We start from the raw sequence: 23309 nt of genomic DNA on the forward strand, positions 1-23309 counted from the left end.
TGCGAGAAGCTGTCAAAAGGTCAGCACTCGCCGACCGAAAAGGAGATGGCGACTCCGGGACCTTGGATTCGAGGCACCAAGGTGAGGCAGTGCATGTTCTCACCACCATTGTGCGTCGCGGGGCTTTGCTAGACGACCTTCGATGATGACGGCGAAGGAGGGAGTAGCGGAGGCGACTCCAGAGTGGCTAAGTGTTTGTAACCATGGGTGAACTGATTTTTAGTAGCTTTCGATATTTATCTGAGTTAAATTGGTTGCTTACCCATTGTCTTCTTTTCTTATATAAAAAATAAAGCAGCCACGCACACCGGCGCTCTGCATGCTAGTGACATACTCTCTCTATTTCTAAATGTAGTGCACCCGCATTTTTTGAAATCTAAGTTTGAAAATACGAATTAAGTGCTATAATTTTTGCTACCGCCACAGTTGGTCTTGTTGACTAAATTTATGATCAAATTTAGATCTCGAAAAACATGGACGCACTACATTTAGAATGAAGGAGTATTATGACCTGCAGGGGAGTAGAGCACTTGTTTAAGTTTCCAAGGATACACGCATAGTATCTTTCATGTTTCTCAAAGATTTTCGATTTTTTATGGGTAACAGTACGATACATTCAAAACTCACGGTTAACGAGAACCACTCACAACAATCAATCTCACGCCAGCCTGCTCTCCCCACCAACCAAATTTTAGGGGGAAAAAGTCCCAAAAAATCAAGTCTAGTGCTTTACAGTCGGATTATTTTAGATTCTTCAGACGATGGCATCAAAGTCCACGGCGAGTATTCTGGCGAGCGCCTCGAGCCCCACGCCGCTGTCGCCGTCACCAGCCATACTTATCATGGCGCGGATCTCGTCGTCGGCGACCGGCATCCCGGCCCACCCGAGGTAGGCCTTGAGGTCCTCGAACCCGACCTTGCCGTCCCCGTCGCGGTCCATTAGCCGGAAGGCGTCCTCCATCGCCGAGCGGCAGCCGCTGTCCGCCCCCGCCTTAGCTGCGCGGCCAAGGAGGCCCTCGAACTCGTGGTACTGCACGAAGCCGTCGAGGTCGGCGTCGGCGGCGGTGATCATGGCCTCGATGTCGTCGTCGTCGAAGCGCTCGTCGGTGGCGCCCGCGTTGGCGTAGAAGGTCTTGAGGTCGTCGCGGCTGATGCGGCCGTCGTGGTCCGCGTCCAGCACGTCGAACGCCGGCCGCAGGTCCCCCGCGCCGGCGCCGGCGGGGAGGTCAAGGCCCGCGTACCTGCCGCCGGGACACATGCTTACTTCGGCGCTGCGGGGAGGGAAATGTGGAGCCTCGCGACAGCCGCAGAGCTAGATTGGAAGCGCGATCTCTGTTTGTTTGTTTTTTCGGGAGGCAGAGAGGGCTGGGAGGCTATTTGGGTTTGGCGAGGAGAGGAGGCCCGTATTTATAGGCGGCGGAATAGAATTCTCCAGCTGGCCAGGAGGGCTATTCGTGGACCTCGTCTACGGCCTGCTGTATATCTGTATCTCACGTTTTGATCTTGCAGATTCCCACCGGGACACGGGTGTTTCGTGGAGGTGGTGCACTGGGTTTTCTCGCGATTTCTGTGTCAACGCGGGTGATATGAGTATTTAATTGGTTTGATTTACGATTTGAGGTGAGAGAAAGCTTGGAGGGCAAGGAGCCGAGCGTGGGGCCACAGGTTTTCGGCGCTTGGTTGGACCGGTCCAATCGGGAAGACGTGTAGGCTGACATCACCGGTCGGTCGCCGGTACGACCTCTGGCCGTCGCTTTCGGTGTGAGATCCTTCGTGGCGTCAGAATTTTTTGTGGCTGAGTTTGTAGTATCTTTCGCAAGGAAAGCTGCTTGTGCAACACCACGCGCGTGACTGTTCGATCCACCTTACGTTCCTGAGCGCGTGTGGAAGGAAGGAAGGAAGGAAGGCTGTGTAGCTAACACCACGCGCATGTCGTTTTTGAAGAGCGTCTTCGGTCTTAAAAAAAAAGAGTTAAAAGCATTGGGGGTCCTAGAACTTGCTCACAATATGATGGTTTGGTCCTACAACTTGCAAAATGACCTTACCCAGTCCCACAACTTGCACCCAACGTGCAACTTTGGTCCTAGACCAATCACAGAGAGACAAGTGGACTCGTCGGGCCCGAGCCGGTCAGCGCGCGTTTTTGCAAAGAGCCCCCTGCCTTTCATTAGAATCAACCCGCTGTGCTGAGTGAACTGAAAACACAGCTGAGATTTTATTCAGTTGCTCGATCGATTGCGGTGTTGCCGCTGCAGGTGACGTGGTGATCAATGCGTGGTTCAGCATCCGGAGGTCCCCATAACCGCCGTAATCATCCGCAACTCAATTTACTCCCAGAAATAATCGCTTGCTGTTGAGTGATTTACGTGTACTGTAGCCATTCTCCCATTCGCAATCTCTCTTCAGTGTGTCATATTTGTTGCTAAAGAGTTGGTTAGTGTTATTTGCTGATGCTTCAGAGTATGCATGTGTCAGAAATCAAGCTTGCTTCACACATTGATCCTGGCAGTGCTCCCCCTTCAGGAAATAATCAGTAAACTGGAACTGCCAGAGTGCTATTTGCAGGTCAACCTATATTACAAAGTAAATATTGTTCAAGACTAATGAGGTTTAGTATTTTCTCACTGTTACTTTATAGAATGATATGACATCATTTTTCTCATCAGTGTTTGAAATACTTTAAATACAAAAGAAGTTTTTTCTCATCAGCGTCAGAAATCTCTGTTTGAATATTTTAAATACGAAGCAAGTTTCATAGCACTTTGCAATATAATGAACCTCTTGCACCAAGTGTATGGAATCCTCATGGCTATTCAAGCACATCGGTGCGTGTTCTAATGTTATAAAAGCAGATTAACTAGAGCCTGGATATACTGAGCAGAGTGGATTTCTGTTATATTATTCTAGTACTTCTGTATCCATGTATCACCTAATTGGATGAAGAACAGATAAACTTTTCCCTGTCGCTAAACATTTGTGGATTAAGCCAAGGAAGTACGGCGGTGAAATATGCATCTAATCATTTCTGGTTTCAAGACAGTACTTACTGAGAATTTGATTTCCATTCTGTCTCCACAGGTGCTCTAGCCCTAGCAAGTGTTCTGCTCAACCCCCAGACTTTAGGTGGATGTACTGTTTTCAGTGGTTCGGTTCCTCTAAGCAAATCATTTGCTGACAGGGTGACGCCTGAAGCCAGAAAGGTAACAACGACCCACCAAATCATGGTTAAGCCAATTATATTTCGTAGTTGAATCCTCTTGCAAATGTCTTGTCTCTGGATTCTTGCAAACCTGCAGACGCCGGTTTTATGGTTCCATGGGATGGCAGATGGGGTGGTACTATTCGAAGTCGGGCATGCTGGCTACGCGTTTCTCCAAGAGCTTGGCATGGCCTGTGAATCCAAGAGCTGGGCACGCTGGCTGCGCGTTTCTGCAAGACCATCATGATCGTCGTCGGCGAACCACGAAGATCTACACTAGCTAGAGTACTTCACAAACTTATGGGCACCGTTGCTAGGTGGCGCATTGCTAGTACATATGTGACCTGAATCTCAGTTTATCTTGCCACACGAGTGCTTTGGAACATGATCCTGTGAATTTTTTTTATGATATCCAACGAAAGGATTATGATACTGTTACAGTTAACCAGTTCTCTGCCATCTAAATTCCTGTGCCTGATGACTTGCTCTGTTATTTGTTGATGCTTCGATTAACTGTCACATGAATCTGACATGGGCAGTGGCTCATCAATGATGTTCTCTGCCGTCTAAATTCGTGTGCTTGATGACTTGCTCTGTTGGTAGTGCTATCTGAATGCTCCTCCGGCTCCCAGCCCCCGGCATCATTCGACGAGGAGGAGGCGCCCGCCACCGGCGGCAGGCCGAGCTCGTCGTCCGAGGCCTCAGCAGGAAGCCGAGCTCAGGCTGTGGCGCATATCTCCTCCAGTCACCGCATGACGGAGGCCACCGATCTGTGATCCAACAACGTTCAAGAGTGAAAACTCCATACGTTCATGGCTCCATGAGACATGCGGGTAAAATTGAGCAGTGAGAAGCGTGGGGCTAGCCAGGCCGACTGTTGCGCAACGCTGCCATTCCATTCCAGCCTAGCTTTGGTTTTCTTGCCTGCCTGCCTGACTGCACAGCACAGCGGGTTGATTCTAATGAAAGGCAGGGGGCTCTTTGCAAAAACGCGCTCTGACTGGCTCAGGCCCGACGAGTCCACTTGTCGCTTTGTGATTGGTCCAGAACCAAAGTTGCACATTAGGTGCAAGTTGTGGGACTGGGTAGGGTCATTTTACAAGTTGTAGGATCAAACCATCACATTATGAGCAAGTTCTAGGATCCCGGTGCTTTTAACTTAAAAAATAACTTTAAAAAAGCATGCCGGTTTCCTAAAATCACTTGAGTACGACTGGTAAGTTGTAACCACCAGTCAAATATGGATGACAAATACGTATAGGGTGACAAACGCGGTTACGAACCCATCGGCGTCGAGCTGTTTCTCACTTACCTATGCAAAATCGGATACGGAATGCTCCCGCAACGTTCTTTCTAGCAGTGCCCATGTGCCGCGAATACCGACAAAAGCTTCCGATTCCAATTTGCGTGGAGGCGGAACCGTATTCTCGTGCCGACGGTAAAAACCAGCTTGCAACCATGGCGAATCCGCAAACAGCCAAACGATGCTGACGCCGACTCCACCGCACAACTCAAACGGATGTTCGGATTGACCGGGTTTTGTCTTTTTGGGGCGCCGATAAATTCATCCGTGTCCGGCTTTGCGTCGATGGGTTCAAATCGTGTCCGGGATGGACATGAATAAAAAATATATAAAAATAACTAAAAAAATAAACACATTTTAAAAAAACATAAAACATATATAGGGGTCGGCCACAAAACGGCCCAGTTTCCACGGCCACTTAAAAGGCCCAGTTTTATAATTAACATATAAAACAAAATATAAAAGCGCCTCCCGCGCGCTCCTGCCGCGCCCGTCGGTGTCGTGCCCGTCGCCGTCTTCACTGACCGCCGGTATCGTCGTCGTCGCTGACGAGGTCGACGTAGGCCGGCGGCGTCCAGAGGTGGGCCGGAGGTGCGTGGTGGACGGGGGCGGTGCTCGATCTCCTCGTCGCGCGCACGGCCGCTCGTGGGAACCGGCGGGATCGGGACCCGGTCGACGGAGAGATGCCAGTTATTGGGGAGATGGACGTCGCTCCAGGGGAGCGGCGTCCTCGTCTCCCAATAACGGCGGCACACCGACGCCCGGATGTAATGCCGGTCGCGCTCGCCGGCGGACGTGGGCGCGATGGAGAAGGCGGGCGGCGCGGGGGCCCGGCGTGGTGGCGATGGCGAGGCGGGCTTCTATTTCTTCACCGAGCCGTAGCGGCGTCCCGACGAGGAACTAGCCTCGCGGTCGTGCTTGCCTTTGTGGCCGTAGTTTCAGAGGCCCATGGCTGCGGGCGGCCGGGCAGCGAGGTCTTGGCTAGGGTTTGGGAGCAGCCGCTGTCAGATTTCGAGGAGGCCGCGGGGTGGCGTGGGGCAGTGTGGACGACGACCCGTCCACGCTTCCCACTTAAAGAAGGACGGCGACCGTTCGACGTGCGAATGATAGATGAGACCGCCTGCTCGTGCGCATTGATGTGGGCGGGTGGGAGGTAGTTGGCCGCCTGCTACGAGGCCCCGACGCGGATGAGCGCGCGTCCGTTTGTTGTCCGTCGCGACTCAAACCCGGCGCAAGTTTGCGCTCGAAATGGGTTGGCCCGGACACAAAACGGATAAGATGGGTCCGGACTGTCACGTGCTGGGCTGCCTTTTTTATTCGTTTTACCCCAAATAAACGGGACTGGATAAGATAGGGTCGCGCGGTGGAGTTGGCCTGACAAATGGAAAAGGGCATCCACAGCCACGGGCATGTGCTCTCTGCTGTCCGCCCGTGAATCCACACGATCCACGACAAAAAACGATCGCCTGCTGCCATCAAGTCAGTCGAGCGTGCATGTGACTGGACGACAACCGCGCGACGTGGCAGCAGGAATTACTCTCCACTTTTGTGGCCATGCATTCGCCCTTTGCCCTGTGACCAGAGGACCCGTGGGATGGAGCCATAGTACAGCTCCAACCTTCGTACGTCGGATATGTCACATCTCTCCCTAGCCGGACGGCCTACCACACGATTGAGGAGAACGAATAACGCAAAATAATTGAATCCAACACTGCTGCGGCCTACCTTAGGCAGGGTGACCCACTATCGCCAATTCTGTTCATCCTGGCAATGGAGCCGTTGCAGCGCGTCCTGGACATGGTGGTAGCCGCGGGGTCGATCTTTTTTTTTTTTTTTGAGGACAGAGTAGGACAAACTACTCTGGAGGAGCACTAGACTCGGACAACATCAGCGATCGTAGACTTTCTGGGACGTCTGCAATCATCACTTTATCACCCTTGCTCCTGTTCAATGCCGCTAGCTCGTGTGCCAATTTGTTACTTTGTCTGCTCCCAAATTGGGCGTTGCAAGTAGTAAAACCCTTCATTTCCTCCTTCATATCCATGATTAGGCCATAGTAGGCGCTTCGGGTCGGGCGCTGGGATGATAGCTCCTTTATAATTATCTGATTGTCCATCTCGAGTACCACTTCGCCATTGAAGTATCTCCTCATTGTCTGAAGGCCGACCGGAGCCGCTCGCGCCTCGGCTTCCTCTACATTGCTGCAGGGCGGGAGTTTTTTGCTGACCGACAGGAAAACCATCCCTTTATGATGAGGTAATAGCACCCGAGGTACCCTAACTTGCACACAATGTGATGATCTAGTCTCAAAGTTGCAAAACTAGACCAACCCATACCCCAACTTGCATCCAATGTGATGATTTAGTCCCAGGCCAATCAGAGCTCGCCAATTGGCTGCCAAGTGGCTGGGCCGGTCAGCGCTGGCAGTTTTGCACAAAACCCCCTGCTGTTTCCCTGATTCAACCCGTAGTTACCCCCACCTGAATTAAATCTGTCAGAGGAACCCACTTCACGTCCGGTCCTGCAGCAGCGATGGAGGGCAAGGAGGAGGACGTGCGGCTCGGGGCGAACAAGTACTCGGAGCGTCAGCCCATCGGCACGGCGGCGCAGGGGTCCGAGGACAAGGACTACAAGGAGCCCCCGCCGGCGCCGCAGTTCGAGCCCGGCGAGCTCAAGTCCTGGTCCTTCTACCGCGCCGGCATCGCCGAGTTCATGGCCACCTTCCTCTTCCTCTACGTCACCATCCTCACCGTGATGGGCTACAGCGGCGCCACCTCCAAGTGCGCCACCGTCGGCATCCAGGGCATCGCGGTTCCGGCCACCCCAATCTCGCGCGCACGACCACCATCCTCCGCTCCCTGCAGAAATCCCTCGCCGCCGCTCTTGTGCTCAGGCCGAATCTCAACACCAACCGACGCGCCATCCTCCTCTCCCTCCCGTCTCCGGTGCCAACATAGGCCACTTTACTTGACCCCGGTCGGCCGGCCGGCCATCCACGACGTCTGGTGCATAAGAAATCATCTTCCGCTGGCCGATGGACGGCGCTGGTTGGGTGGGGCGGGGATCCGGCAGAGATGGCAAGGGGACAAGAGACGACCAAGCTCTGCTCTCTGCTCTCTGTTTCTTTTCTCTTCCTCGCGATGCATTAAGCGCTCCTTCAACAATGGTGCCTGCCGGTGCCGGGTGTCGCGCGCTTCCCTCCATCTCGTCGCAGCCTTCGCCTTCGGAGGTGCCCTCTCTCGCCTTCGGAGTACAAGGAGCAGAGCACAATGCGTGCGTGCAAGCGCTCGCGCTTGGAGGTGGGGCTTGTTCTTCGCCGGCCATCCCCATCGCCGCTACGGCAACCAAATCCAGCTCCTCTCCTCCCGCTCCGCTCAGTTGGAGCCTTGGAGGACTCGTCTCCGTCGATTTCGACCCAAGCCACAGCCTTCTCCTGCGTTCCTCGCACCAATTCCACCGGACCTGCCCACACAGCCGTGTCGTGCCGTCCCGTCGATTTAACGCTCGCCGCTCCTTCTTCCCCACTTGCAACCTACGGAAACAGCACAACAAAGGGCGCATCTTTTTTGTGCCCCTCGTCATGCCGGCTTTTCACCCGGGTTGCAGCTAGAAGCTCTCGCCGGCGCCGGGTGCGGTTCCGGCCAACGCTGAGCGTGTGACAGATTTAATTCAGGTGGGGGGTAACTGCGGGTTGAATCAGAGAAACAGCAGGGGGTTTTGTGCAAAACTGCCAGCGCTGACCGGCCCAGCCAATTGGCGAGCTCTGATTGGCCTGGGACTAAATCATCACATTGGATGCAAGTTGGGGTATGGGTTGGTCTAGTTTTGCAACTTTGGGACTAGATCATCACATTGTGTGCAAGTTAGGGTACCTGGGGTGCTATTACCTCCTTTATGATCTCGGGCCACCACCCCCGCCGCACTCTCTCCTGTCGCTGCACAGAAAGCAGCGTCAGAGTTGATTTTTGCGGTTCCGCGAACCGGAGCACTCCATTTGTTCTCCTGGTTGGCCGACAGCATCCTGGTACTTCTCTCTCCTTCCTCCCAATCTGTGCGCCCTTTCAGCCTATCATCAGCTGCCCCTGCGTCGTTGAGGTCCTCCTCGTACTGCATTAAGAATTGCACCGAGGCCCCGATCGATTCTCTCCCGTTATTCCGCATGCTGTCTTCTCTGAGATGCCAGCAACGCCACAGGAGAAGCAGCAGTCTGGCGCGCGTTACTTTGTCTTCCGTGCATAAGACAACCTGCAGCCAATCAACACCGGTGAACCTAAGCTTGTGTTCAGCCGGTAGCTTCCATACACCTCTCAAGGCAGTCCTTAGGGCCCTGCTTTTAGTACATGCGATAACAGCGTGATATTCATCCTCTATGGCATTACCACATAAGCTGCACGTTGCATCCACTTTCAGTGATCTCTTCCATTTGTTCTCCTTTGTGGCCAGGGTATTAGTTGCCACTCTCCAAGCAAGTATACGGACCTTCCCCGGGACTCTAGTTTTCCAGATGAGGTCCCAAATACTTCGGTCGTTTGGATCACTTGTGGAGCTCGATGGGATGTGCCGCACTTGCTCCCGGATTGAAGCCGCGAGTCTATACGCACTCCTGACAAAGAAAGATCCATTCTTCTCGTAATGCCAAGCAACACAATCGCCTACCTCTGACCGCGGGACATTGATCTTGCAAATCTCATCAGCGTCAAAGGGGTAAAAGAGTTGTCTTATGAGAGGCACATTCCATTCCTTCCTATCGGGTAACATAAGTTGGTTGACCCATCGAATCCTGGACCGCCTTATGAAGGAGGCCGTCATGAGACCCTCTCTCCTTGGAATCCACTGATCCCTTTGGATTTGAATGCTTTTTCCATCCCCCACTCGCCATATCAGACCCTTCTTAAGCAGCTCCAGACCGAACTCAATGGCTCTCCAGACCGGGGACGAATCTGAGGCGAATACTGTGTCTAAAAGGTTCCCATTCGGATAATACTTTGATTTGAGAACTCTTGCACACAGGCTGTCTGGATTTTGAATGAGCCTCCATCCCTGTTTCGCCAGAAGAGCTTGGTTGAACAAGTGCATGTCTTTAAGATCTATACCCCCCGCCCTCTTTGGTTTGATCATACGATCTCACGCCATCCAATGCACCTTTCTCTGTCCCTCGTCCTCTCCCCACCAGAATTTCCGAATCATCATCTCATATTTGTTGCAGAAACCTTTTGATACCATAAAGACACTCATGATGAATGTTGGAAGGGCCTGCACGACCGATTTCACGTGAACTTCCTTTGCTGCAAACCACATAAACTTCTCCGACCAGTTACTACATCTTTTTCCAAACCTGTCCATAATAGGTTGAAACTGCTCGTCCTTCATTCTTCCCTCCGGAGTGGGGAGCCCAAGGTACTTACTTTCAAAGGACTCGGCTACCACTCCCAGAATATTTTTAATCTCTTCTCTTGATCCCGGCTGGCAAACCTCACTAAAGAGTAAGCAGCATTTGTTCTGGCTAAGGAGTTGACCCGTACACTTTTGAAAAGTGTCCAAAGCCTTCTTTATGACCTCCGCTTGTTCTGGCACAGCCTTGAAGAAAATCAAGCTATCATCTGCAAACAGAAGATTTGAGATGCCCGGGCTGTTTCTAGCAATCTTGATCGGGCTCAGTCTATTGGCATCAATCTCCTTCTTCAAAAGAAGTACCAGACCGTCCGCCACAAAGAGAAAGAGATAAGGGCTTAAAGGATCACCCTGACGAAGGCCTCGGGAAGGGAGAAAGGGTTCCAACAACTCGCTGTTGCACTTGACCGAATACCTGACTGATTTGACACATTGCATCACCCATTTGGTCCATGTATTGCAGAAACCAAGCTTCCGGAGAACACCTTCTAGGAAAACCCAGCTCACTCTGTCGTACGCCTTGGCAAGATCTAACTTGTAAGCGCAATAATTGTCCCTCCCCTTCTTACAGTGTTGAATCTTGTGGAAACATTCAAAAGCAATTATGGCATTATCCGTAATTAATCTGCCTAGGATGAACGCGCTCTGAGTTTCTGATATGATCCCATCCAACATGGGGCGCAAACGATTGACGAGGCACTTTGAGATCACCTTGTAAATAACGTTGCATAAACTGACGAGGCATGCCGCGGGGTCGATCTTGCCGCAACGGGGTAGGATACCGTGGTTTCGCACCTCGCTTTACACGGATGATGTTGCGCTCTTCCTCAACCCCGTTAAAGCTGAGTTGGCCACTGTGTGTGCCATCCTTACCTTCTTTGGCATGGCCAGTGGTTTGCACGGCAACTTTGAGAAGAGCACGATTATCCCTATCCGTTGCGAGTTCCTAGACATTGCTGATATCACTAGACCGCTCTGGGCTGCTACAACCTCCTTTCCATGCAAATTCATCGGCATGCCGCTCTCCCTCCGGAAACTACGCAAGATTGCCATCTTGCCTCTTCTGGAGAAGATCCGGGAGCGACTGGATTCTGGAAAGCCAAGCTACTATCCATGGCGGGCAGGCTGGTCCTCCTTAATGCCATGTTATCTGCCTTCACGATGTACTGGCTGTCCGTGTTTGAGCTTCCTGCTTGGGCGCGGGCCGAGATCGACAAGCTGCGTTGGGCGTGGCTCTGGAAAGGCAAGGAATCATGTCATGGTGGGCACTGTAAGATTGCTTGGAACAGGATTTGTCGGCAAAGGCAACTAGGAGGCCTTGGCATCATTGACTTGCATTGCTTCGGAATTGCCTTGCGCCTCCGCTGGTTGTGGCTGGAGCGTGTCCCCCCCACTACGCCCTAGATCGGCCTCCCAACGCCTTGCAAGATCGCGGACAAAGCCATCTTTGCGGCGGCAATGCGGGCGATCATAGGCAGTGGTGACCACACTAGCTTTTGGTTCGATAGCTGGCTTGAGGGCCGCGTGTCGTTCACCCTAGCCCCGGCGCTCTTCGCGGCATCCAGGCGCAAGTTTCAATCGGTGCGGGAGGCGCTCATGGCGGTCGATGGGTCTTGGACCTGAGAGGGCGGATCACGAGCGAGTTGTTTGCCTGCCTTCGTGCATCTCTGGTCAGCGATCACTCACGTGCAGCTGCGGCCAGGGGAGCCTGATGTCTTCTCCTGGAAACTCACTGAAAATAGTTGTTTCTCGGTGGCGTCCGCATACAGGCTACAGTTCCTCGGCTCCACGAGGTCGCCGTTGTGGACCTCCGTGTGAAGCGCCTGGGCGCGGGCCAAGTGCCGCCTGTTTGCATGGCTTTTTGGCCTGAATAGGCTCCTCACGGCTGATCGACTACTTGCTCGACAATGGCCAGACTCCTATTTTTGCCCGTTGTGTCGACGTAACCTGGAAACGGCGGAGCACCTCCTCATCACCTGCAACTGGGCGACGCAGCTCTGGGCTGAAGGAAATATGCCCTAGAGGCAATAATAAAGTTATTATTTATTTCCTTATAATCATGATAAATGTTTATTATTCATGCTAGAATTGTATTTTCCGGAAACATAATACATGTGTGAATACATAGACAAACAGAGTGTCACTAGTATGCCTCTACTTGACTAGCTCGTTAATCAAAGATGGTTATGTTTCCTAACCATGAACAATGAGTTGTTATTTGATTAACGAGGTCACATCATTAGTAGAATGATCTGATTGACATGACCCATTCCATTAGCTTAGCACCTGATCGTTTAGTATGTTGCTATTGCTTTCTTCATGACTTATACATGTTCCTACGACTATGAGATTATGCAACTCCCGTTTACCGGAGGAACACTTTGGGTACTACCAAACGTCACAACGTAAATGGGTGATTATAAAGGAGTGCTACAGGTGTCTCCAATGGTCGATGTTGGGTTGGCGTATTTCGAGATTAGGATTTGTCACTCCGATTGTCGGAGAGGTATCTCTGGGCCCTCTCGGTAATACACATCACATAAGCCTTGCAAGCATTACAACTAATATGTTAGTTGTGAGATGATGTATTACGGAACGAGTAAAGAGACTTGCCGTTAACGAGATTGAACTAGGTATTGGATACCGACGATCGAATCTCGGGCAAGTAACATACCGATGACAAAGGGAACAACGTATGTTGTTATGCGGTCTGACCGATAAAGATCTTCGTAGAATATGTAGGAGCCAATATGGGCATCCAGGTCCCGCTATTGGTTATTGACCAGAGACATGTCTCGGTCATGTCTACATTGTTCTCGAACCCGTAGGGTCCGCACGCTTAAGGTTACGATGACAGTTATATTATGAGTTTATGCATTTTGATGTACAGAAGGTTGTTCGGAGTCCCGGATGTGATCACGGACATGACGAGGAATCTCGAAATGGTCGAGACGTAAAGATTGATATATTGGAAGCCTATGTTTGGACATCGGAAGTGTTCCGGGTGAAATCGGGATTTTACCGGGTTACCGGGAGGTTACCGGAACCCCCCGGGAGCCATATGGGCCATCATGGGCCTTAGTGGAAAGGAGAAAGGGGCAGCCCAAGGTGGCTGCGCCTCTTTCCCCTCCCCTAGTCCTATTAGGACTAGGAGAAGGTGGCCGGCCCCCCTCTCTCCCTTCCCCTCCGAGGAATCCTAGTTGGACTAGGATTGGGGGGAGGAATCCTACTCCCAGAGGGAGTAGGACTCTCCTGCGCCTCCCTCTTTGGCCGGCCAGCCTCCCCTCCTCTCCTCCTTTATATATGGAGGCAGGGGCACCTCTAAACACACAAGTTGACACAAGTTGATCCACGTGATCGATTCCTTAGCCGTGTGCGGTGCCCCCTGCCACCATATTCCTCGATAATACTGTAGCGGAGTTTAGGCGAAGCCCTGCTGCTGTAGTTCATCAAGATCGTCACCACGCTGTCGTGCTGACGAAACTCTTCCCCGACACTTTGCTGGATCGGAGTCCGGGGATCGTCATCGAGCTGAACGTGTGCTCGAACTCGGAGGTGCCGTAGTTTCGGTGCTTGATCGGTTGGATCGTGAAGACGTACGACTACTTCCTCTACGTCGTGTCATTGCTTCCGCAGTCGGTCTGTGTTGGGTACGTAGACAACACTCTCCTCTCGTTGCTATGCATCACATGATCCTGTGTGCGCGTAGGAATTTTTTTGAAATTACTACGAAACCCAACAGTGGCATCCGAGCCTAGGTTAATGATGTTGATGTTATATGCACGAGTAGAACACAAGTGAGTTGTGGACGATACAAGTCATACTGCCTACCAGCATGTCATATTTTGGTTCAGCGGTATTGTTGGACGAGACGACCCGGACCAACCTTACGCGTACGCTTACGCGAGACCGGTTCCCTCGACGTGCTTTGCACAGAGATGGCTTGCGGGCGACTGCCTCTCCAACTTTAGTTGAACCAAGTATGGCTACGCCCGGTCCTTGCGAAGGTTAAAACGGAGTCTATTTGACAAACTATCGTTGTGGTTTTGATGCGTAGGTGAGATTGGTTCTTACTTAAGCCCGTAGCAGCCACGTAAAACATGCAACAACAAAGTAGAGGACGTCTAACTTGTTTTTGCAGGGCATGTTGTGATGTGCTATGGTCAAGGCATGATGCTGAATTTTATTGTATGAGATGATCATGTTTTGTAACCAAGTTATCGGCAACTGGCAGGAGCCATATGGTTGTCGCTTTATTGTATGCAATGCAATCGCGATGTAATGCTTTACTAAACGGTAGTGATAGTCGTGGAAGCATAAGATTGGCGAGACGACAACGATGCTACGATGGAGATCAAGGTGTCGCGCCGGTGACGATGGTGATCATGACGGTGCTTTGGAGATGGAGATCACAAGCACAAGATAATGATGGCCATATCATATCACTTATATTGATTGCATGTGATGTTTATCTTTTTATGCATCTTATCTTGCTTTGATTGACGGTAGCATTATAAGATGATCTCTCACTAAATTATCAAGAAGTGTTCTCCCTGAGTATGCACCGTTGCAAAAGTTCTTCGTGCTGAGACACCACGTGATGATCGGGTGTGATAGGCTCTACGTTCAAATACAACGGGTGCAAAACAGTTGCGCACGCAGAATACTCAGGTTAAACTTGACGAGCCTAGCATATGCAGATATGGCCTCGGAACACGGAGACCGAAAGGTCGAGCGTGAATCATATAGTAGATATGATCAACATAATGATGTTCACCGATAAAACTACTCCATCTCACGTGATGATCGGACATGGTTTAGTTGATTTGGATCACGTGATCACTTAGAGGATTAGAGGGATGTCTATCTAAGTGGGAGTTCTTTAATAATATGATTAATTGAACTTAAAATTTATCATGAACTTAGTCCCTGATAGTATCTTGCTTGTTTATGTTGATTGTAGATAGATGGCTCGTGCTGTTGTTCCGTCAAAATTTTAATGCGTTCCTTGGGAAAGCAAAGTTGAAAGATGATGGTAGCAATTACACGGACTGGGTCCGTAACTTGAGGATTATCCTCATTGCTGCACAGAAGAATTACGTCCTGGAAGCACCGCTAGGTGCCAGGCCTGCTGCTGGAGCAACGCCAGATGTTATGAACGTCTGGCAGAGCAAAGCTGATGACTACTCGATAGTTCAGTGTGCCATGCTTTACGGCTTAGAATCGGGACTTCAACGACGTTTTGAACGTCATGGAGCATATGAGATGTTCCAGGAGTTGAAGTTAATATTTCAAGCAAATGCCCGGATTGAGAGATATGAAGTCTCCAATAAGTTCTATAGCTGCAAGATGGAAGAGAACAGTTCTGTCAGTGAGCATATACTCAAAATGTCTGGGTATAATAATCACTTGATTCAATTGGGAGTTAATCTTCCAGATGATTGCGTCATTGACAGAATTCTCCAATCACTGCCACCAAGCTACAAGAGCTTCGTGATGAACTATAATATGCAAGGGATGAACAAGACTATTCCCGAGCTCTTCGCAATGCTAAAAGCTGCGGAGGTAGAAATCAAGAAGGAGCATCAAGTGTTGATGGTTAACAAGACCACTAGTTTCAAGAAAAAGGGCAAAAGGAAGAAAAAGGGGAACTTCAAAAAGAACGGCAAGCAAGTTGCTGCTCAAGAGAAGAAACCCAAGTCTAGACCTAAGCCTGAAACTGAGTGCTTCTACTGCAAGCAGACTGGTCACTGGAAGCGGAACTGCCCCAAGTATTTGGCGGATAAGAAGGATGGCAAGGTGAACAAAGGTATATGTGATATACATGTTATTGATGTGTACCTTACCAATGCTCGCAGTAGCACCTGGGTATTTGATACTGGTTCTGTTGCTAATATTTGCAACTTGAAACAGGGACTACAGAATAAGCGGGCACTGGCAAAGGACGAGGTGACGATGCGCGTGGGAAACGGTTCCAAAGTCGATGTGATCGCGGTCGGCACGCTACCTCTACATCTACCTTCGGGATTAATATTAGACCTAAATAATTGTTATTTGGTGCCAGCGTTGAGCATGAACATTATATCTGGATCTTGTTTAATGCGAGACGGTTATTCATTTAAATCAGAGAATAATGGTTGTTCTATTTATATGAGTAATATCTTTTATGGTCATGCACCCTTGAAGAGTGGTCTATTCTTACTAAATCTCGATAGTAGTAATACACATATTCATAATGTTGAAACCAAAAGATACAGAGTTGATAATGAAAGTGCAACTTATTTGTGGCACTGTCGTTTAGGTCATATCGGTGTAAAACGCATGAAGAAACTCCATACTAATGGACTTTTGGAACCACTTGATTATGAATCACTTGGTACTTGCGAACCGTGCCTCATGGGCAAGATGACTAAAACACCGTTCTCCGGTACTATGGAGAGAGCAACAGATTTGTTGGAAATCATACATACCGATGTATGTGGTCCGATGAATATTGAGGCTCGTGACGGATATCGTTATTTTCTCACCTTCACAGATGATTTGAGCAGATATGGATATATCTACTTAATGAAGCATAAGTCTGAAACATTTGAAAAGTTCAAAGAATTTCAGAGTGAAGTTGAAAATCATCGTAACAAGAAAATAAAGTTTCTACGATCTGATCGTGGAGGAGAATATTTGAGTTACGAGTTTGGTGTACATTTGAAAAACTGTGGAATAGTTTCGCAACTCACGCCCCCCGGAACACCACAGCGTAATGGTGTGTCCGAACGTCGTAATCGTACTTTACTAGATATGGTGCGATCTATGATGTCTCTTACAGATTTACCGCTATCATTTTGGGGATATGCTTTAGAGACGGCCGCATTCACGTTAAATAGGGCACCATCAAAATCCGTTGAGACGACGCCTTATGAACTATGGTTTGGCAAGAAACCAAGGTTGTCGTTTCTTAAAGTTTGGGGCTGCGATGCTTATGTGAAAAAGCTTCAACCTGATAAGCTCGAACCCAAATCGGAGAAATGTGTATTCATAGGATACCCAAAGGAAACTGTTGGGTACACCTTCTATCACAGATCCGAAGGCAAAACATTTGTTGCTAAGAATGGATCATTTCTAGAGAAGGAGTCTCTCTCGAAAGAAGTGAGTGGGAGGAAAGTAGAACTTGACGAGGTAACTGTACCTGCTCCCTTACTGGAAAGTAGTTCATCACAGAAAACTGTTTCAGTGACACCTACACCAGTTAGTGAGGAAGCCAATGATAATGATCATGAAACTTCAGATCAAGATACTACTGAACTTCGTAGATCAACCAGAGTAAGATCCGCACCAGAGTGGTACGGTAATCCTGTTCTGGAGGTCATGCTACTAGATCATGATGAACCTACGAACTATGAAGAAGCGATGGTGAGCCCAGATTCCGCAAAGTGGCTAGAAGCCATGAAATCTGAGATGGGATCCATGTATGAGAACAAAGTATGGACTTTGGTTGACTTGCCCGATGATCGGCAAGCGATTGAGAATAAATGGATCTTTAAGAAGAAGACTGACGCTGATGGTAATGTTACTGTCTACAAAGCTCGACTTGTCGCAAAAGGTTTTCGGCAAGTTCAAGGACTTGACTACGATGAGACCTTCTCACCCGTAGCGATGCTTAAGTCCGTCCGAATCATGTTAGCAATTGCCGCATTTTATGATTATGAAATTTGGCAAATGGATGTCAAAACTGCATTCCTGAATGGATTCCTGGAAGAAGAGTTGTATATGATGCAACCAGAAGGTTTTGTCGATCCAAAGGGAGCTAACAAAGTGTGCAAGCTCCAGCGATCCATTTATGGACTGGTGCAAGCCTCTCGGAGTTGGAATAAACGTTTTGATAGTGTGATCAAAACATTTGGTTTTATACAGACTTTTGGAGAAGCCTGTATTTACAAGAAAGTGAGTGGGAGCTCTGTAGCATTTCTGATATTATATGTGGATGGCATATTACTGATTGGAAATGATATAGAATTTCTGGATAGCATAAAGGGATACTTGAATAAAAGTTTTTCAATGAAAGACCTCGGTGAAGCTGCTTACATATTAGGCATTAAGATCTATAGAGACAGATCAAGACGCTTAATTGGACTTTCACAAAGCACATACCTTGACAAAATTTTGAAGAAATTCAAAATGGATCAAGCAAAGAAAGGGTTCTTGCCTGTGTTACAAGGTGTGAAATTGAGTAAGACTCAATGCCCGACCACTGCAGAATATAGAGAGAATATGAAAGATGTTCCCTATGCATCAGCCATAGGCTCTATCATGTATGCAATGCTGTGTACCAGACCTGATGTGTGCCTTGCTATAAGTTTAGCAGGGAGGTACCAAAGTAATCCAGGAATGGATCACTGGACAGCGGTCAAGAACATCCTGAAATACCTGAAAAGGACTAAGGATATGTTTCTCGTATATGGAAGTGACAAAGAGCTCATCGTAAAAGGTTACGTTGATGCAAGCTTTGACACTGATCCGGACGATTCTAAATCGCAAATCGGATACGTGTTTACATTAAACGGTGGAGCTGTCAGTTGGTGCAGTTCTAAACAAAGCGTCGTAGCGGGATCTACATGTGAAGCGGAATACATAGCTGCTTCGGAAGCAGCAAATGAAGGAGTCTGGATGAAGGAGTTCATATCCGATCTAGGTGTCATACCTAGTGCATCGGGTCCAATGAAAATCTTTTGTGACAATACTGGTGCAATTGCCTTGGCAAAGGAATCCAGATTTCACAAAAGGACCAAACACATCAAGAGACGCTTCAACTCCATCCGGGATCTAGTCCAGGTGGGAGACATAGAGATTTGCAAGATACATACGGATCTGAATATTGCAGACCCGTTGACTAAGACTCTTCCACGAGCAAAACATGATCAGCACCAAAGCTCCATGGGTGTTAGATTCATTACAGTGTAATCTAGATTATTGACTCTAGTGCAAGTGGGAGATTGAAGGAAATATGCCCTAGAGGCAATAATAAAGTTATTATTTATTTCCTTATAATCATGATAAATGTTTATTATTCATGCTAGAATTGTATTTTCCGGAAACATAATACATGTGTGAATACATAGACAAACAGAGTGTCACTAGTATGCCTCTACTTGACTAGCTCGTTAATCAAAGATGGTTATGTTTCCTAACCATGAACAATGAGTTGTTATTTGATTAACGAGGTCACATCATTAGTAGAATGATCTGATTGACATGACCGATTCCATTAGCTTAGCACCTGATCGTTTAGTATGTTGCTATTGCTTTCTTCATGACTTATACATGTTCCTACGACTATGAGATTATGCAACTCCCGTTTACCGGAGGAACACTTTGGGTACTACCAAACGTCACAACGTAAATGGGTGATTATAAAGGAGTACTACAGGTGTCTCCAATGGTCGATGTTGGGTTGGCGTATTTCGAGATTAGGATTTGTCACTCCGATTGTCGGAGAGGTATCTCTGGGCCCTCTCGGTAATACACATCACATAAGCCTTGCAAGCATTACAACTAATATGTTAGTTGTGAGATTATGTATTACGGAACGAGTAAAGAGACTTGCCGTTAACGAGATTGAACTAGGTATTGGATACCGACGATCGAATCTCGGGCAAGTAACATACCGATGACAAAGGGAACAACGTATGTTGTTATGCGGTCTGACCGATAAAGATCTTCGTAGAATATGTAGGAGCCAATATGGGCATCCAGGTCCCGCTATTGGTTATTGACCAGAGACATGTCTCGGTCATGTCTACATTGTTCTCGAACCCGTAGGGTCCGCACGCTTAAGGTTACGATGACAGTTAGATTATGAGTTTATGCATTTTGATGTACCGAAGGTTGTTCGGAGTCCCGGATGTGATCACGGACATGACGAGGAGTCTCGAAATGGTCGAGACGTAAAGATTGATATATTGGAAGCCTATGTTTGGACATCGGAAGTGTTCCGGGTGAAATCGGGATTTTACCGGGTTACCGGGAGGTTACCGGAACCCCCCGGGAGCCATATGGGCCATCATGGGCCTTAGTGGAAAGGAGAAAGGGGCAGCCCAAGGTGGCTGCGCCTCTTTCCCCTCCCCTAGTCCTATTAGGACTAGGAGAAGGTGGCCGGCCCCCCTCTCTCCCTTCCCCTCCGAGGAATCCTAGTTGGACTAGGATTGGGGGGAGGAATCCTACTCCCAGAGGGAGTAGGACTCTCCTGCGCCTCCCTCTTTGGCCGGCCAGCCTCCCCCCCTCTCCTCCTTTATATACGGAGGCAGGGGCACCTCTAAACACACAAGTTGACACAAGTTGATCCACGTGATCGATTCCTTAGCCGTGTGCGGTGCCCCCTGCCACCATATTCCTCGATAATACTGTAGCGGAGTTTAGGCGAAGCCCTGCTGCTGTAGTTCATCAAGATCGTCACCACGCCGTCGTGCTGACGAAACTCTTCCCCGACACTTTGCTGGATCGGAGTCCGGGGATCGTCATCGAGCTGAACGTGTGCTCGAACTCGGAGGTGCCGTAGTTTCGGTGCTTGATCGGTTAGATCGTGAAGACGTACGACTACTTCCTCTACGTCGTGTCATTGCTTCCGCAGTCGGTCTGCGTTGGGTACGTAGACAACACTCTCCTCTCGTTGCTATGCATCACATGATCCTGTGTGCGCGTAGGAAATTTTTTGAAATTACTACGAAACCCAACATGGGCGCGGGTAGCCAGTCGCTTCCATCTGTCGGGCTCCTGGCGACCATGGACGTCGCCTCATGAGTGGCTCTTCAACCTAACGGCAGGGGCGGCGCACGCCAAGCGCGGCAGGTCTATGGCCCTGCTAGGTCTTTGGTGCATTTGGAAGGAACGGAACGCCCACATCTTTGTGGATACGGAGCTACAAGTGGAGCAGGTTCTTGATCTACTGATTGACGAAGCTAGGCAATGGGCGCTGGCTGGTGGCCAACACCTTAACTGGGAGGAGTAGCATTTCGGCTCCCCCTTTTTTCTTTTCTTCTTTTGATCGTTGCTATGTTGCTTGCGGTCATCCCTGTACAGTTGGCGTCCAGCCGCTCTTCCGCTTAATGAAATCACAGTTCTCCTGCGCTCTTTCAAAAAAAAACACGGAAGCAACTAATTAAGGGTATCTCTTGTCAAAGCCCCGCTAAGGTCACTTTGATAAGCTCAGAGTGGACCACTTGATGCGCTCTGAGCTGTCGTCACATGACATGCAACACGAGAAGCATCGATTTACTTCTCATGAAGGCACAATCATGCCTCTCTTGAAGGTGAAATAACTCACGTGTGCACGTGCACGCTTATCAAGAGGCACAAATTTGCTTCTCGTTGAGGCAAAGATTTGCTTTCGCGTGAGGCATAATTGCGCCTGTCAGAAAGGAAATGAAGATATTTTTTCTTTCATGAGAGGCACAAATTTGCTTTTCATGTAGGCACAAATTTGCATCTACGAGATGAACAGTTGTGCCACTCGAAAAATAAAAAAAATGTTTTTCTTTTTTGCTTTGATGAGATGCACAGATTTGCTTCTCATGCACGCACAAATTTGCTTTTGCGAGAGTCATATTAGAAAGCAAAAAAACACGTTTTTCTTCCACAAGAAGCACAATTTTGCTTCTCACGTGTTCTTCTCAAAAAGGGGGGAAACAAGTTGTTTTTGCTTTCACGAGAGACATGGATTTACTTCTAGTGGAGGCAAAGATCTGCTTCTGTGTGTTTTTCTTTTCTTTCACAAGAGGCATAAACTTGATTATTGTGTAGGCACAGTTTTGTTTCTCATGAAGGCATAGATTTGCTACCGCGAGAGGCACAGTTGTTGTGCCTCTCGAAAAAAGAAAATAAATGTTTTTTCCACGAGAAGAACTGATTTGCTTCTCTGGAGGCACAATTTTGCTGATATTTTTGTTGTTTGCAGAGCGCCTTATTCCTTCAAGGCCGATGTGGCCGATTTCTCTTTGAAGTCCACCTCTCATACTAGAGAGAATTCCTTATTTGACATTTTTTTAAATTTTGCTTCTCTTTTTGGCCCTAAAAAATTTATTCTTTCCTTTTTTACACTCAAATTTTATATTGTTTCTTATATGACACTTTCGTCAGTTTTGCCTAGTAACAGTGTTCAGTCTGATCTAAAAAGACTGTTTTACCCCTAGTGTAGTATGTGACAATATTATTTACATGCAAACACAGAGGTAATGTGATATATATTTTGTTGTGGTTGAATAAACAAACAAAAATATTACTAATCATAAAATGATATCGCAGGGGTCTAATAATTATTATTATATTATGAGTGGAACAATGACGACTCATTCAGTCACATTGTAGCGTATAAATTTGTAATACAGATTAATATTATGGTTAATAATCATCTAAACTACGCACACGAATCAGTGAGTCACTACCCATATGGCCATATATACACGAATCCGTAAGATAGTTATGAGAGTATTCCGTCCGGATCGAATCGATCCAATTGATTGAGAACTAGCTTCTACCATCCACGTACGCACATGAGACGAGCGTGCACTCTTTCGTTTCCACGCAAATCAATCAAGCTGCTAGCTTCCTCTTGTGCTAGCTTTGCACGTACCCGTGTGCTAGCTCCTCTGACACGTCCAGGATCAGCGTGTCCCCAAATAATACGTTGCAGATACATTCGATACGGCGTCAATACAGCTTTTTTAGAGGAGGCACCAATATAGGTATCCGTGCAATATCACGTTGGGGACACGGAAGCCCAATACAAGCCCACGGCAGCAGTAAGCCTAAACAATTAAACATGCAGCGCACTCTATTCGTTAGTGCATGAGTACCATGGCAGGCTCTCATGGATAGAGCTGCAACACGATTGTGTGTATGGGCGGTAGCGGATATGGATATTTGAACGTGAGCTCTCCAACGTACAACACTTTCATTCATTTGTGTTCACGCGCCTTCTCTTCCTTTTTTTTGACACACTATCATCAGGGGTAAAATTGTCTTTGTATGTCAAAGTTAACACAGCCGGATGAAAAGTTGGATGGAAGTGTCACATAGGAAACAAAATAAAGTTTAAGTGTCAAAAAAGGAAATATAAAATTTTTTAGGCCAAAAAGGAAAGCAAATTTTAAGAAATGGCCAAATAAGGAATTCTCTCCTCATACTAATACGGAGGCGCTTACGTAATGCCCGTGTTTATTAGAAATAATAAGGTTTTGGTATTTGGTAATTAACAGAAATTAGCACACGTTGGAGTAGTAATTATTAGCCAAATTAGATAAAATCAATCATTGAAGATCATTGGTTAGTACTAAGTAAGAGTAGTCAACTAAATTGTTTAGTGTGGAAGGATATGATTAGAAGAACATGCTTGTAGAGCCTTCAGGTAGGAGGGCCACGTGTAGATGT

The 23309-nt window shown here is 48.2% G+C and overlaps 2 protein-coding genes across 2 annotated transcripts; one reads left to right on the forward strand and one right to left on the reverse strand.

The window, feature by feature from the left end:
- Positions 1-549: 549 nt before the first annotated feature.
- Positions 550-1373, reverse strand: LOC119285495 (calcium-binding protein CP1-like). The gene has a single exon (XM_037564785.1). The coding sequence runs from the start codon at positions 1256-1258 to the stop codon at positions 755-757; it is 504 nt and encodes a 167-aa protein (XP_037420682.1). The 5' UTR covers positions 1259-1373; the 3' UTR covers positions 550-754.
- A 5649-nt stretch (positions 1374-7022) lies between these two features.
- On the forward strand, positions 7023-11516 carry LOC119283466. Its single transcript, XM_037563009.1, has 2 exons — positions 7023-7507; positions 11402-11516. The coding sequence occupies exons 1-2, from the start codon at positions 7035-7037 to the stop codon at positions 11514-11516; spliced, it is 588 nt and encodes a 195-aa protein (XP_037418906.1). The 5' UTR covers positions 7023-7034.
- Positions 11517-23309: the final 11793 nt, after the last annotated feature.

The sequence above is a fragment of the Triticum dicoccoides genome, chromosome 4A (assembly GCF_002162155.2).
Source record: "Triticum dicoccoides isolate Atlit2015 ecotype Zavitan chromosome 4A, WEW_v2.0, whole genome shotgun sequence".
In the NCBI taxonomy this organism is placed as follows: Eukaryota; Viridiplantae; Streptophyta; class Magnoliopsida; order Poales; family Poaceae; genus Triticum; species Triticum dicoccoides.

Excerpts from the sequence above, each read along its gene's own strand:
- LOC119285495 (XM_037564785.1), bottom strand. The coding sequence starts at position 1,258 with ATGTGTCCCGGCGGCAGGTACGCGGGCCTTGACCTCCCCGCCGGCGCC.
- LOC119283466 (XM_037563009.1), top strand. The coding sequence starts at position 7,035 with ATGGAGGGCAAGGAGGAGGACGTGCGGCTCGGGGCGAACAAGTACTCG. Across the intron at positions 7,508-11,401 it reads CCGGCCATCCACGACGTCTG|CTGGCTTGAGGGCCGCGTGT; the intron begins GTGCATAAGAAA and ends TTGGTTCGATAG.